Genomic DNA, 15,640 nt, shown 5'->3' on the forward strand with positions numbered 1-15,640 from the left:
AATTGTAAATGGGGGAAAGGGCAGTTAGTTTGACCTGATACCTTTTAATAGGGTCCATGATGGTGACATCATTCTGTTGTTTAAGCCTTGAATAAATGATACTCAATATTCATGAATGAATGAATTCACATTTGTTTTAATGGGGGTTGGCTTTGTTTTCTGGATGATGATTGATTAACTAATAACCAGAAGTAACTCAGCTAGGTCCTGAGATAAATGTCTTTAATGCCCATTATAGCCTTAATATGGAAAGTAACTTTGAAAAAATAATTTTCAAATAAATAAAAAAATCAAACATATATATTTTTCTGCTATATATATAGCCATATATATTTGTTTTTTATTTACTTTATTAGACCTAGATAACAAAAATTAGATTATAAGACACAAAGTTGTTAATATCAATGGAACGTCATCTGCTATATTGATTTTTTCATTAATGATTTATTGAATTGTGTTCTTATAATCGTATATCTGTATCTTATTATAAAACAATCATTTGCACACATCTAAGGTTAACATTTGCAAGAAACTGGAAAAAACGTTAAGATGTCATTTCATACACTATGGTCTGCAATAATGATTTCAGTTCAAATTTGTCCCCATATCTTTTGCCAACAAAAACTGATTTATAAAGCATGTTCCCCAATCCAGAACCAGATAATATGGGAGATAATTACTATGCCTGGTTAGAGTTTAAAAGCAATTTCCTGAGGCACCACTTGTAAAAGTGAAAGAACATATATTGGAATGAGTGCTGGTCAGCTGTATACGAAAAAGAAAAATGAGAAATTGTTACATAGAGCCTGTTTTCCAATATCAGTTTAAGTAATAATCGCAATGTCCCTGATGATCCCATAGAAACTTTCATAGTGTGATTTTATTATATAGACACACTAACTCTTTTTAAGCTTTTTGGGCACATAGAAAAAGCCAAATTAATCATTGCACAATTATATATCATTTATTTACCAACGTGAGTGCTTTATCATGTAAAAGTAGTAGTGATTAAGACATAAAAAAGTATTTGGTTTTCTTCTGGAGAAATATAAAGAAGTATTTTTATTTCAAATAAGAAAAGAATCAGGTATATTAATAAAATATTTTATTATCTTTTTGTCTTATTAATGTGTTCTTATTTTAAAAGAACACTGAAAACTGCAAGATCATTGTTCAATGTTTTTATTGAAAGAAACCCTTTAAATTTTAGGGGCAAGCTCAGTGGCCCATGCCTGGAATCCCAGCACTTTGGGAGGCCAAGGCAGGCAGCTCACCTGAGTTCAGGAGTTCAAGACTACACTGGCCAACATGGTAAAACCCCATCTCTACTAAAAATACAAAAATTAGCCAGGCATGGTGGCGGGTGCCTGTAGTCCCAGCTACTTGGGAGGCTGAGGCAGGAGAACAGCTTGAACCCGGGAGGCAGAGGCTGCAGTGAGTGTCGATCCCACACTGTACTCCTGCCTGGGAGACAGAGCAAGGCTCCATCTAAAATAAATAAATAAATTTTAAAGGAAAATTAATTTTGAAGCTTTAACATATAATTCAATCTAAGAAAGGACACCAATATATTTGTTTTAAAATTTAGCTTAAGATAAATCAGTGATAGGTATGTTTAATCTTGCTTTAGGAAACTACTATTAATTGGTGTTCACATTCTTCAGGGCCTCTAAATGTATACCTCCTAGAAAATAATGACATTTTCCTCCTATAAATTTTGACAAAATCAAATGAAGGACTGAGCAAAGCTTTGGCAAATAAAAACAAAGAACAACTGCCTAATTTAGGCTGTTTGAATTTTTTTTATAAAAGTATCTCATCCATTTAGTTTTGACTTATTTACTTTCTATAAATTATTAGTTTTAGTTATTTGATTTGTCCATCCACAGCTGGAGAAAAATGGAAATTTTAAAAAGATAAATCTAGGTTAAAATTAAAACCCCACCTAGATATTTGGTACAGAGAAGATACTGTCATAGCATAGAGGATTGTGAAAACAAAAGCCTTTTTTTTGTGGCTTAAAGAAATCAAAACACAGTTATTTCTTATTTAAATCTTTATTAAAAGAAAAAACAAATAGATTTAAAACAATGAGTAACAACAAATTTCATTAAATATTAAACATTTTAATTATCAAAGATATTTAGACAATACGTTTCTAACATTTCTGCACAGCAGAAGCACACTGATTATAGAGCTCAGACTGTCATGTGCTCATGTGAGTTTATTTTTGGCATAAAAGTATCTAAGTCACATTTACACAAATGTGATAATATTTTAGAAACTGATAGTAACTTACTGTTGATTGATTCTCAAAGCTTTCACAAATTATCATTATATGATTGACATTCTCTTAGGGTGAGTACTTTTATGGACTTTTTCTGTAACACTGAGTAACCAACTGAATTAATTTTCTTAAAAGTTAGTAGTACTAGTCAAATTATTTAAAACTGACTTGGAAATTATGTTCCTGTTTATAGTTGCACAATAAATTAACATATTGTAAGTAAACTGATTATTTCATACCAAAGGTTAGAAAATGAAATGGCATATATAGAATAGGCTTTGATGAAAATAAATGATTGTTTAAAAGGGAGCTATTCAGTACATGACATCCATGAGCACCCTTTCGAGGAGTAAAGTTTCCCTTTGTAATTCCTAAAAGTTTCCCTTTCTGATCTTTGTAAAACACTGAGAAATGTAGTATTATACCTATTGTATTTTCAAAGATCTACCATAGAAAACATTTCATTTTTAAACTTCTCTTCTAGTAAAAAAAACAAAGAAACCCGACAAGTGTTCTTTCAGGGTTTGTTTTTTTTCTTCTTGCGTGTAGTACACATTCATGAATGTCCACTAGGCGCAAGGGAAATTGTTTAGCTGCACAATGTATTCTATAATAGTGAGGTTATCCAACAGAGCAAAATGACAAATGTTTTCCAATCGGTGAGCTAAGGGTGAAACAAATGCACTAAGACTTGTTTTAATAACTAAACATTGCAGGTTTTGAATTTTTTTAAACAATGTTTGTAAACTTGCCCATAAAAGCTGGGTAATATTAAACAGCCAGTAAGGCACTTTCTCAGAGGGCGAAGTAGTAAAGGCTGGATGATTGGCAATTTGTTTAATAGGAAACAGTCTATACTTAAAGAGAGCAAACTCTGAAGTGGGGCAGTCCTTTAACTGATTTACTGTCCAACAAGAGTGGGAAAAGCTTTAACATTTTTAATTTCACTTTGCTGACCAATTTTCCCTGCAGAAGAAGTCTTTTAGTTGTAAATTAAAAAATATATTAGGAGCTATCAATTTAAATAATGTATCATTTTTCAATCTAAGATTTAAAAGAATATTAACATATTCAGTAGTATTTTCAAAACATCCAAGCCACTCTTTAAAAATGAATTACAAAACAAATGATCTTAGTATAAAAATGTTTTATGTTATTAACAATTCCCTTGCGACTTCTGATGGCTTCACATATTACAGTATAAGCTTTGGTATAAAACATGCAAATGCAGGCTAACAAGGTCGTGAATACAGTGTTGCTAAATACGAAGCACTTATGAAACAAATGTTGCACAGACACAGCAGATGGAGAAAAGGTAACACAGCTGTAGGACGACCAGTTTGCTCTTCTACTGCTTCTTACTTTGTGGATTTTCCTCTTGGAAAATCTCCAGCAGAGGTTGACTCACGTAATAAGGTCTTGCAGGAGAACTATCGTTGATTTCTAAATCTTCCACTAGGAGGAAGAATGGTAAATAGCAAAGCAGAACTGTAAGAGAAGTAACATCGCCATCTGCTGTATACTTGCTTTACAGCAGTTCAAAATACTTACTTTTTTTAAAACAGCATAGTTTGGCATCAACGTTACTGTAAACATAGTTATGAGAAAACAATCAGCCCTTGTTATGTCAGTAAGATATTATTTCATTCCGTGTAACAGGTCAGATTCTGCCAATATTGCATGTCTCTCAGTTGCATGATTGAGAAAATAACTTTCACCTTCATTTTTTTAATATACTTTCTAAATTACTGTATTTGTTTAAAATTGATTTTGTTTTGCCATCAACAATTTAGATAGTACAGGCTTGAAAAATAAATATTGTGAAATTTCAGATTTCAAGCCCATTGACTGCAAGTTTTGAGGAATATTGCCCTGTTTTTTCACAGTTATTAGTTTGCTTTCTAAGAAAATGGCTTCCAAATATCTTCTCAAAAACAATGCTCGTTTTTATTCTACATATTTGAATTACACAAATAAGTAGTAAATGGAGAATATTTTTCTGACTAGATATTAGCCCATAATATAAATTGGCAACTACTTTCATGTGTTGATTTATTCAAGTGATTTCTCAACTTTTTTTTTTTTTGAGACAGAGTTTTGCTCTGTCACCCAGGCTGGAATGCAGTGGCATGATCATGGTTAACTGCAGCCTTGACCTCTTGGGCTCAAGCAACCCTCACGTTTCAGCCTCCTGAGTAGCTGAGACTACAGGTGTGTGCCAGCACACTTGGCTAATTTTTATATTTTTAATAAAGATGGGGGTTCACCATGTTGCCTAGGCTAGTCTGGAACTCCTAGTCTCAAGCAATCTGTCCAGCTTGGACTCCCAAAGTGCTGGGATTACAGGTGTGAGCCACCGCATCTGGCCAATTTTTCAACTTTTATGTATATCAGAATCAGCTAGAAAACTTTATAATAATTCACATTGTGGCTCATATCAAATCACAATATATCAGAATCTCCTGGGCAGAGCACAGACATCTATAGTTATAACAAATTCTCAGGTAGAGGTCACTATTCTACTAGTTCTTTGTTGTGGCCCTTGTCTTGTTGAATAACAAAATAAATAATCATCTAGATAGATAAGTTGTTATTATTCTCTGCATTATGCTTCAAGGAGAATAAGAATGCAGAAGGCTGTTTGCCAAAATGTGAAGCCAGGTGACACTTTTGAATACAATAATCTCAAGAATGTAAGCCAACAGCATTACATATTAAAAATCTTCCCTACTCATTGGCTTATTGCTATTAATTAATCTGCCATAGAGTCAATTTAAATCTAGGTTTCTACACTTGAAGATAGTATTTATATCAATCATCTATAACACAATAATACATTTCTGACTCTTTTCTTGGCTATATGGGTGATATTCAGAGCAGCATGTTAGATCAACATGTTCCTTTCTGGCAATACATACATAATCCTTATACATAAGCTTAAGGTAAAAGCCAAGAAGATACAAATTGATTCAATGCTCCTTTTGGGATGCATTTTTACACCGTTAACCACATCATACACATTCTCACACAGGGGATGGCTAAGCAAGGTGTGTGTCTGATTCATGCTTTGTTCTGTCATTCAAAACTTACACATGACTACCAGAAACCTCTGGCCAGCAGGGGTGGCAGGTGGGCATAACCTTCCTCCTAAGCCCTACAGGGAGAGAGAGTTCCTAACCTGCAGTATGCCTCGCATAAAGGATGATGAGGGCCGACAGTATATTTCCTTAGGGTAAAATCTGAAGTGTCTTACTTTTCTCTTTCCTTGCTGAAAGTTGAGACAAAATTAAGCCTTTTGTAGAACAAAACCACACAATCTCTTTAATCTAGAAATACAGGTATGCTCATGAAAAGATATAATCACTCTTCTGAAACAAATTCATACTGGTTTTCTATATAGTGGAAATAGGAAATTTGGGTTAAAGACAAAAGGCATGAGTTATGTAGCAATTTCAGTTTGTTCAGAACATTTTCACCATGGACAGAGGTTCATGTTGTTGGAAATGACACTCCAGAACTCAGATTGGACTTCAATATAAACATCATTCCAATAAAACAGAATGGGTTATGAAGGTTCCACAGTAATTTTTACCCAGTAACGCTCTCTGTAGAACCTATATAACATTAACATCTATGTTTGTTATGGACTTGACTCACTGAAATATACTTCCGAGGGAACCATTAATACAAGTTTAATCACAGTTTAGAGAGTTGTCCACCAGCTTGAACAGTATAAATATAACCATAGCACCATATTTACAAATTTAGTACCATATGCTGGTTAACTATAAATCAATATTTTATGGCTAATAAATTACACATTTATAGTGTTTTCAAAAATTGCCTGAATATCCTTTACAAATATACACTTATAAAAAGAAAGGCTGTCAAAGTGCTGCAATGGAAACAGCACACTGAGTTATAAAAGTTATTAAAACACTCTCGGCTACAGATTTTAAAAAACGTTTGACATTAACATTTTGATCTTTAGTTGGGACCACAGTCTATAAAGTAGACAGCAGCTGATGTCATCAAATGCCTGACACCTCAGGTGGTACCAGGTGCTGACTTCTTAGAATTAAGCACAGAAATTTCACATTACTCAAAAGCAACATTTTCAAATTACAATCAACCTAATTTACACAAATTTTACTTAAATATGAGTGACACTGTTTGGAGCTTTTCTACTCTTTCTGCTTCTGGGGAACTAGTTGCTTCTTGATCAGAATTCCATGCAGGTTAGGGGTGATGAAGTAGGGTTTTTCTGTAGATCCATCATTTCTTTCCAAATCTTCACCTGTATATGCAGCAGCCAAAGCAGGCAAAAGCAGCGGCAGCAGGACAGTTAAACACATTTTTACAAATTGAAGGGTTGAACAGGGAAAAATCAGAAAAATCAGTGTTAGTCAAATATAAGACAAATTAGTGCCGTTTACTTGCTGATGCTGGGCAAAGCAAGAAGCCTCAACCTCTGCCAGGAAGCACTGAAACTTCATAAATCCCTCCCACTCTCAAAGAGATGTATTTTGATAGTTTAAAGGCTAAGGAGATATTCTATGTCCCTTCAAAAGTGTCATCTTTATCTTGTAACTGTCACTTCAGAAAGATATAAATTGCCAAATCCTCAGGGATGGAGCTGTATAGAAAGTGTATTAATTCTGTGATATAGAATAATAACAAATTTCAGGAAGTGTATTAATTCCGTGAAACATGTAGAATAATAATGAAGTTTCAAGTCACTTCTAATAATAGTCCATACTCTAATGTTATAGATGAAGACGCTGAAGCCCAGGATAATAAAATAACTGCTGAAGTCAAAAGCTCTGAGGTAAATAAGATGAGTTAGGGATCCCGCCTCTTGACATCAAGTCTTGCTTTTGTTCTACTTAACTATAAGGCATCCTGTCCCAAATTCTTGAAGTCTTCCTCAGGTTATATCTGAAAGCAAATATCAATGTATTCTGACTCTTGTAATATGTTAATTTACCTTTCTGCTTTGCTTAGGCTGATATTAAGTTGATGGCATGTTCACTGACCACTCACCTGCTGGGTAGTTGGGGGGAAGCATCAGAATTATGCTGAGAAACAAGGATACATTTGTATGAAATTAAGTATCCCACAGATACATACAATTCACAGCGGATAGTAGCTGTACTCTTGGGAATGGTTGTGTCATTGGTTTAGTAGATTTCTACATTAGAACTCACAGTGACCTTCCTCACATATGAAATGAAAAGCAAAGGAGGGAACATGATAGATGCTGAACAGCTTTGTCTTTTTGTCTTAATCCTATTTCTATACAATAGTCTTCTCTCATCCACAGCTTTGCTTTCTACAATTTCACTTTCTGTGGTTTTAGTTACCCAAGGTCCAGAAATATGAAATGCAAAATTCCAGAAATAAACAATTCATTAATTTTAAATCGTGTACTATTATGAGTAGCATAATGAGACCTCGAACTGTCAAGCTCTGGCCCACCCTGGCAGGGAATCCTCCCTTTATCCAGCATCACCTGAATGTCTACGATGCTCTTCCCTTAGTCACTTAGTAGCCTTCTCAGTTATCTATTGCATGATCACAGTGCTTGTGTTCAAGTAACCCTTATTTTAGTTAATAATGGCCCCAAAATACAAGAGTAGTTAGTGTTGCTGCCAATTTGGATATGCCAAAAGAAGCCGTAAAGTGCTTCCTTTAAGTGAAAGGGTGAAAGTTCTCGAGTTAATAAGAAATAAATTTATGCCGAGGTTGCTAAGATCTACGTAAGAAGAAATACATATTTTTTTCTTTTTGAGGTGAAATCTCACTCTATCACCTAGACTGGAGTGCAGTGGCGCGATCTCTGCTCACTGAAGCCTCTGCCTCCCAGGTTCAACTGATTCTGTTGCCTCAGCCTCCCGAGTAGCTGGGATTACAGGTGCCCATCACCACACCTGGCTAATTTGTGTATTATTTGTAGAGACAGACTTTCGCCATGTTGGCCAGGCTGGTCTCGAACTCTTGACCTCAAGGGATCTGCCTGCCTTGCCCTCTCAAAGTGCTGGGATTACAGGTATGAGCCACCGCACCCAGCAGAACAAATCGTTTTTTTTGAGACAGAGTCTTGCTTTGTCACCAGGCGCCAGGCTGGTGTATAGTGGTGCAATCTCGGCTCACTGCAACCTCTGCCTCCCGGGTTCAAGTAATTCTCCTGCCTCAGCTTCCTGAGTAGCTGGGACTACAGACATGTGCTACCACGCCCAGCTAATTGTTGTACTTTTTTAATAGAGACGGGGTTTCAACCATGTTGGCCAGGATGGTCTCAATCTCTTGACCTCATGATCCACCCGCCTCGGCCTTCCAAAGTGCTGGGATTACAGGCGTGAGCCACTGCGCCTGGCCAGAACAAATCCTCTGTATGTGAAATTGTGAAAAAGAAAAAAGAATTTTAAGCTAGTTTTGTTGTTGCATCTCAAACTGCAAAATTTATGGCCACAGTGTATGGTAAGTGCTTAGTTAGGATGGAAAAGGCATTACATTTGTGGATGGAAGACGTTCACAGAAATATGTTCCAATTGACAGCAAGTGGGTTCGGAACGATTAGAGAATGCAGGCCTCTCCTGGGGGGTCTTAGAATGAATCCCCCATGATAAGGGGGGAGTACTGCTATATATCACATATCTATCATGTTTTTACCCTCAAGGTACTTGTAAGAAGTCTGCTCTGAATCACATTAATAATCATCTACAACTATTAGTTTTTTCCCACTCTAGGATCATGAATCTCAGTACCTTGTAATAATAAAAAGACGCTGTGTTTCTAAAAATGAAGTGTTTACCAATAGTTGGCATTGTGAAAAAAACCACACACACACATACACACACACCAGTTTTATGGCAGCCAAGATAATAGGTATAAATATATAGCCAGGCTGGTCTTGAACTCCTGACCTCATGATCCACCCACCTTAGCCTCCCAAAGTGCTGGGATTACAGTTGTGAGCCACAGTGCCTGACATATATATATATGTGTGTGTGTGTGTGTGTGTGTGTGTATTTCTACACAATCAGAATTTGGCTCAGGGCATCACTTAAGAAGAATATTTTACAAAGTATGATGTTGCCCATAGTAACTGCTGGGGCAGGAAGAGAAGTACAATATAAGGTTCCTCGTTCTTTGTTATCACAGACTAAAGTCTCTGAGACACATTTTGAGAAGCATTTTCAGCTGCAAGAATGGGGAAGATCACACAGTGAGTTCCAGATATTGCTCCCATGATTAGTGTTAGAGATGAGAGGAGAAATCTTTGAGCATTCCAGAGCCCTGTCTCCACCATGTTTTAGCACTTGACCTTACTCTTGTGCTCCTTCTTCCATCCAATACTTGAACTGGAGTTTGTTCATGTGATATATTCTAGCTAGATGGCTTTTCTTAAACCACTGAAGCACTAAGAATACATTAAACATTTCAATTCCATTTACAACCAGAGGAAGAGCTAACTAGCACATAAGGTTCTCCTGAATTCTTTGCCTGGTTATTGAGAATTGATTTTAACATGCTCAGAAACAGACAAACAAATAAAAAACAAGGCCAAACTATTTTCTAGGAGGTTTCTTTGGATATATCTCCCTGTAGTTATCTTCTCTCTTGATCCCATTGTGAAGTTGGTGCTGTGGATCACTCTAAAATGCAAACTGTAAGTTTTGTACAAGCAGATTGCTCAGTAATGCCCTGTCAGAAAATAAGTGTTCTCTGTTTCTCTTAAGGGCAATATGCTAGAGAAATAATCTCTCAAGATGTGTAGTTGTGCAGCTAACAAGTTCTGCTCTTTTACTTGCTGACTCTGCTTTCTGCTGGTTTGCCAAAGAAATGGCATTGAAGGTGAGCGCCAGATCAAGCTTCTGATAGGTACTAGGTTCTCCAGGACTTTTCAGGTGAGGTACCAATACAAAAAATAAATCATTTTTTTTTCTCAGAGTCAGGATCTTGCTCTGTTACTCAGGCTGGAGTACCATGGCACAATCATAGCTCACTACAGCCTTAAACTCCTGGGCTCAAGTGATCCTCCACCTCAGCCTCCTGGGTAGCTAGGACTACAGGTGCATGCCACCATGCCTGGCAAATTTATTTATTTATTTTGTAGAGATAGGGTCTCACTATGTTGCCGAGGCTTGTCTCAAGCTGGGCTTCGAGCAATTCTCGCTGTCTTGGCCTCTCAAAGCACTGGGATTACAGGTATGAGCCACAGTGCCTAGCCAAAAAGGAAAACCCTATTTTTGTATGGGAGTTGCATAGGTAACTATAGGAGCATCGTGTATAAGACAGTGATGGAAGCGCTAAAGAAATATTTTAACTCCACATATCAAAATTAATCCAACTATTTCCTAAAAGTACTCCTCTCTAAATCCTATCCATTTGTCATTGTGATGCAAAGTGTAAATTGGCCCTATATGTCCTTGAAACCATCTTGCCATCTTGGCTTTATCAGAATCTATAAATACTCTCCTCAAATAATTCCACATATCTAGTTCGCAGAGCCTAGTTATGTCTTCAATTCTGTTAACAAAGCACGACAGAAGCCAATTATTATTATTCACTTAAAAAAATCAAGAAATGAACAAAATAATTTCATGCTAACACCATGCCATGAACCCTGGGGTTATTTCAGTAGTTGACTCTTCTGTGCTTTGCAAACTCCATTCTCTTAGCAGGTAAGATTTCTTTTTCAATTTTATATTTTTCCTCAAGTTTTGTTGAGGTATAATATTTTCCTCCAACTTTACTGAGGTGTAATTAACAACAATTGTAAATATTTAAGGTGTAAAATGTTTTGATACATACATACATTGTAAAATGATTGCCACAGCCATGCTAATGAACATATCCATAACCTCCCATAGTTATCTTTTTGTGTGTGTGGTGAGACTACTTAAGATCTCAGCAAATTTCAAGTTAACAGTACAGTACGATTAACTCTAGTCACCATGCTGTACGTGAGAGTGCCATAATTTATTCATCTTGCATAACTGAAAGTTTGTACCCTTTGACCAACATTGCTTCATTTTACTGACCCCTCCATCTCTGGTCATCACCCTTCTACTCTGTGTCTATGAGTCTGACTTTTTTAGATTCTAAATGTAAGTGAGATCATAAAGCATGTATCTCTCTGCGTCTGACTTATTTCTCAGGTATTAAGGTTTAAAGAGCATCTACTAAGAAATATCTCTTTCCAGATAAATATATTTTGTGGTTGCAGCCAGGTAACAGCAGATCCCCAAGCCAGCTAAGGACATGGGCCTTCACCATCTCACCTTTTAGTTATCCACTGAAAGGGGAAAACACACATACTAAATACTCACAGAAGCAGATGAAAATTGTTTCAACACACATTGCATAGACGCTGAAGAACCCATGTGCAATCAGGTAAGACCCAAAAATGACCGTCTGTAAATGGTAAAGAAGAGAACCAACATGTCATATACTTCATCCAGAAGAAGAATAAGTAGCTGTAAATGAAAGCCATGATGAGAGAATTTTGAAGTACTCTGTATTGGAAAAGATACTTAAACAAGTTTTATTAAATTACCTGCCTTTTTTTTTCTTTTGGTAGTATTTTCTTTCTTTCTTTTTTTGTTAATAAAACAGAAGTGTATTTCTCCCTAGAGTAACAGTTTATAATAGGTGTTCCAGATAATAGAACAACCCTTCTCAACACAGTGATCCAGGGACTCTGGACATATGCCCAGCTCTTTAGAAGAAGGAGAGAACAGATTTCTCTATCAACCAAAGAGATTTTGCCAATGATATTTTATGTCTCTTCAATCAGTTGATGTCAGTGTTTTTATTTCTGGAATATTTTTTTCAATTTTAAAAAAATATATATTTATTTTACTTTAGGTGCATACTATATCTGGCATTTCTCCTCATGTTATCCTTCCCCTCCCTCCCCACCCCCCGCTGTCTCTCCCCTACCCCTGCCAACTGTCCCCAGTGTGTGATGCTCCTCTCCCTGAGTCCACATGTTCTTGTTGTTCAACACCCACCTATGAGAGAGAATATATGGCGTTTGGCTTTCAATTCCTGTGTCAGTTTGCTGAGAATGGTGGTTTCCAGATTCATCCAAGTCCCTACAAAGGACACGAACTCATCGTTTTTTATGGCTGCATAGTATTCCATGGTGTATAAGTACCACATTTTCTTTGTCCAGTCTATCATTGATGGGCATTTGGGTTGGTTCCAGGTCTTTGCTATTGTACACAGGGCTGCAATGAACATATGTGTACATGTGTCTTTATAGTAGAACGATTTATAGTTCTTTGGGTATGGGATTGCTGGATCAAATGGAATTTCTATGTCTAGATCCTTGAGCAATCGCCACACTGTCTTCCACAACAGTTGAACTAATTTATTTACATTCCCAACTGTGTAAGAGTGTTCCTATTTCTCCACATCCTCTCCAGCATCTGTTGTTTCCAGATTTTTTAATGATTGCCATTCTAACTGGCATGAGATGATATCTCAGTGTGGTTTTGATTTGTATTTCTCTAATGACCAGTGATGATGAGCATTTTTTCATATGTTTGTTGGCCTCATATATGCCTTCTTTTGAAAAGTGTCTGTTCATATCCTTCGCCCAATTTTGAATGGGATTGTTTGTTTTTTTCTAGTATATCTGTTTCAGTTCTTTGTAGATTCTGGATATTAGCCCTTTGTCAGACCGGTAGATTGCAAAAATTTTTTCCCATTCTGTTGGTTGCTGATTCACTCTAATGATTGTTTCTTTTGCTGTACAGATGCTCTGGAGTTTAATTAGATCCCATGTGTCTATCCTGGCTTTTATTGCCATTGCTTTTGGTGTTTTAGTCATGAAGTCCTTGCCTATGCCTATGTTCTGATGGTTTTGCCTACATTTTCTTCTAGTGATTTTATGGTGTTAGGTTTTATGTTTAAATCTTTGTTCCATCTGGAGTTAATTTTAGTGTAAGGTGACAGGTAGGGGTCCAGTTTCTGCTTTCTGCACATTGTTAGCCAGTTTTCCCAACACCATTTATTAAACATGGAGTCCTTTCCCCATTGCTTGTTTATGTCAGGTTTGTCAAAGATCAGATGGTTATAGATGTGTGGTGTTTCTTCTGGGGTCTCTGTTCTGTTCCCTTGGTCTATGTCTCTGTTTTGGTACCAGTACCATGCTGTTTTGATTACTGTAGCCTGGTAGTATAGTTTGAAGTCTGGCAGTGTGATGCCTCCAGCTTTGTTCTTTTTGCTTAGCATGGTCTTGGCTATGCAGGGTCTTTTGTGATTCCATATGAAGTTTAAAGTGTTTTTTTCCAGTTCTGTGAAGAAGGTCATTGGTAGCTTGATGGGGATAGTGTTGAATCTATAGTTTACTTTGGGCAGTATGGCCATTTTCATGATATTGGTTCATCCTAACCATGAGCATGGAATGTTTCTCCATCTGTTTGTGTCCTCTCTTACTTCGTTGAGCAGTGGTTTGTAGTTCTCCTTGAAGAAGTCCTTTACATCCTTTGTTAGTTGTATTCCTAGGTATTTTATGCTCTTTATAGCAATCATGAATGGCAGTTTCCTTTTGATTTGGCTCTCCGTTTGTCTGTTATTGGTATATAGGAATGCTTGTGATTTCTGCACATTGATTTTGTATCCTGAGACTTTGCTGAAGTTGCTTATCAGTTTGAAAAGATTTTGGGCTGAGACGATGGGGTCTTCTAGATATGCAATCATGTCATCTGCCAATAGAGACAGTTTGACTTCCTCCTTTCCTAATTGAATACACTTGATTTCTTTTTCTTGCCTAATTGCTCTGGCTAGAACTTCCAATACTATGTTGAATAGGAGTAGTGAGAGAGGGCATCCTTGTCTAGTGCCAGATTTCAAAGGGAATTCTTCCAGCTTTTGCCCGTTCAGTATGATATTGGCTGTAGGTTTGTTATATATAGCTTTTATCATTTTATGATACATTCTGTCAATACCTAGTTTATTGAGAGTTTTTAGCATGAAGGGCTGTTGAATGTTGTTCAAGGCCTTCTCTGCATCTATTGAGATAATCATGTGGTTTTTGTCTTTGGTTCCGTTTATGTGATGAATTACATTTATGGATTTGTGTATGTTCAACCAGCCTTGCATCTGTGGGATGAAGCCTACTTGGTCGTGATGGATAAGCTTCTTGATGTGCTGTTGCAATCTGTTTGCCAGTATTTTATTGAAGATTTTTGCATTGATGTTCATCATGGATATTCGCCTGAAGTTTTCTTTTCTTCTTGAGTCTCTGCCTGTTTTTGGTATCAGGATGATGTTGGTCTCATAAAATGAGTTAGGGAGGATTCCCTTCTTTTGTATTGTTTGATACAGTTTCAGAAGGAATGGAACCAGCTCCTCTTTGTATGTCTAGTAGAATTAATCTGTGAACCCGTCTGGACCTGGACTTTTTTTGGTTGGTAGGCTATTGATTGCTGTCTCTACTTCAGCCCTTGTTATTGGTCTATTCAGGGTTTCAACTTCCTCCTGGTTTAGTCTTGGTAGAATACAAGTGTCTAGGAATTTATCCATTTCTTCCTGGTTTACTGGTTTATGTGAATAGAGCTGTTTGTAGTAATCTCTGATGGTAGTTTGTATTTCTGTGGGATCAGTGGTGATATGCCCTTTATCATTTTTTATTGCATCTATTTGATTCTTTTCCCTTTTCTTTTTTATTAATCTGGCTAGTGGTCTATTTTGTTGATCTTTTCAAAAAACCAGCTCCTGGATTTATTGATTTTTTTGAAGGTTTTTTTGTGTCTCTTATCTCCTTCAGTTCTGCCCTGATATTAGTTATTTCTTGTCTTCTGCTAGCTTTTGAGTTTTTTTTATCTTGCTCCTCTAGTTCTTTCAATTTTGATGATAGGGTGTCAATTTTAGATCTTTTCTCTCTTCTCTGGTGGGCATTTATTGCTATAAATCTCCCTCTCAACACTGCTTTAAAGGTGTCCTAGAGATTCTGGTAAGTTGTGTCTTCATTCTGGTTGATTTTGAAGAACATCTTTATTTCTGTCTTCATTTCATTGTTTATCCAGTCGACACTCAGAAGCAAGTTGTTCAGTTTCCAAGTGGTTGTATGGGTTTGAGTGTTGATCCTGAGTTCTAGTCTGATTGCTGTGGTCTGATAGAGTGTTTGTTATGATTTCTGTTCTTTTGCATTCACTGAGAAGTGATTTACTTCCAATTATGTGGTCAATTTCAGAGTAAGTGCAATGTGGTGCTGAGAAAAATGTATATTCTGTGGATTTGGGGTGGAGCATTCTGTATATGTCTATTAGGTCTGCTTGGTCCAGCTCTGCATTCAAGTCCTGGATATCCTTGTTAATTTTCTGTCTTGCTGATCTG

At 36.6% G+C, this 15,640-nt stretch overlaps 1 protein-coding gene across 5 annotated transcripts in view; it reads right to left on the minus strand.

The window, feature by feature from the left end:
- Positions 1-2,051: 2,051 nt before the first annotated feature.
- Positions 2,052-15,640, minus strand: part of SLC44A5 (solute carrier family 44 member 5) — a 471,551-nt gene continuing 457,962 nt past the window's right edge. For 4 of the 5 annotated variants that reach the window (XM_064372515.1, XM_064372516.1, XM_064372513.1 and 1 more), the window contains 2 exons: positions 11,623-11,707; positions 3,669-6,584 (listed from right to left, as the gene is read on the minus strand). In XM_064372515.1, coding sequence (XP_064228585.1) covers positions 6,472-6,584; positions 11,623-11,707 — 198 coding nt within the window. In that variant the 3' untranslated portion in view covers positions 3,669-6,471. Of the gene's footprint in view, positions 6,585-11,622; positions 11,708-15,640 lie in introns of all 5 variants that reach the window. The other variant, XM_064372514.1, reaches the window with a different exon arrangement.

Source organism: Aotus nancymaae, unplaced genomic scaffold (assembly GCF_030222135.1).
Source record: "Aotus nancymaae isolate 86718 unplaced genomic scaffold, 86718_ANA_hifiasm-v0.15.2.pri h1tg000007l, whole genome shotgun sequence".
Taxonomy (NCBI): domain Eukaryota; kingdom Metazoa; phylum Chordata; class Mammalia; order Primates; family Aotidae; genus Aotus; species Aotus nancymaae.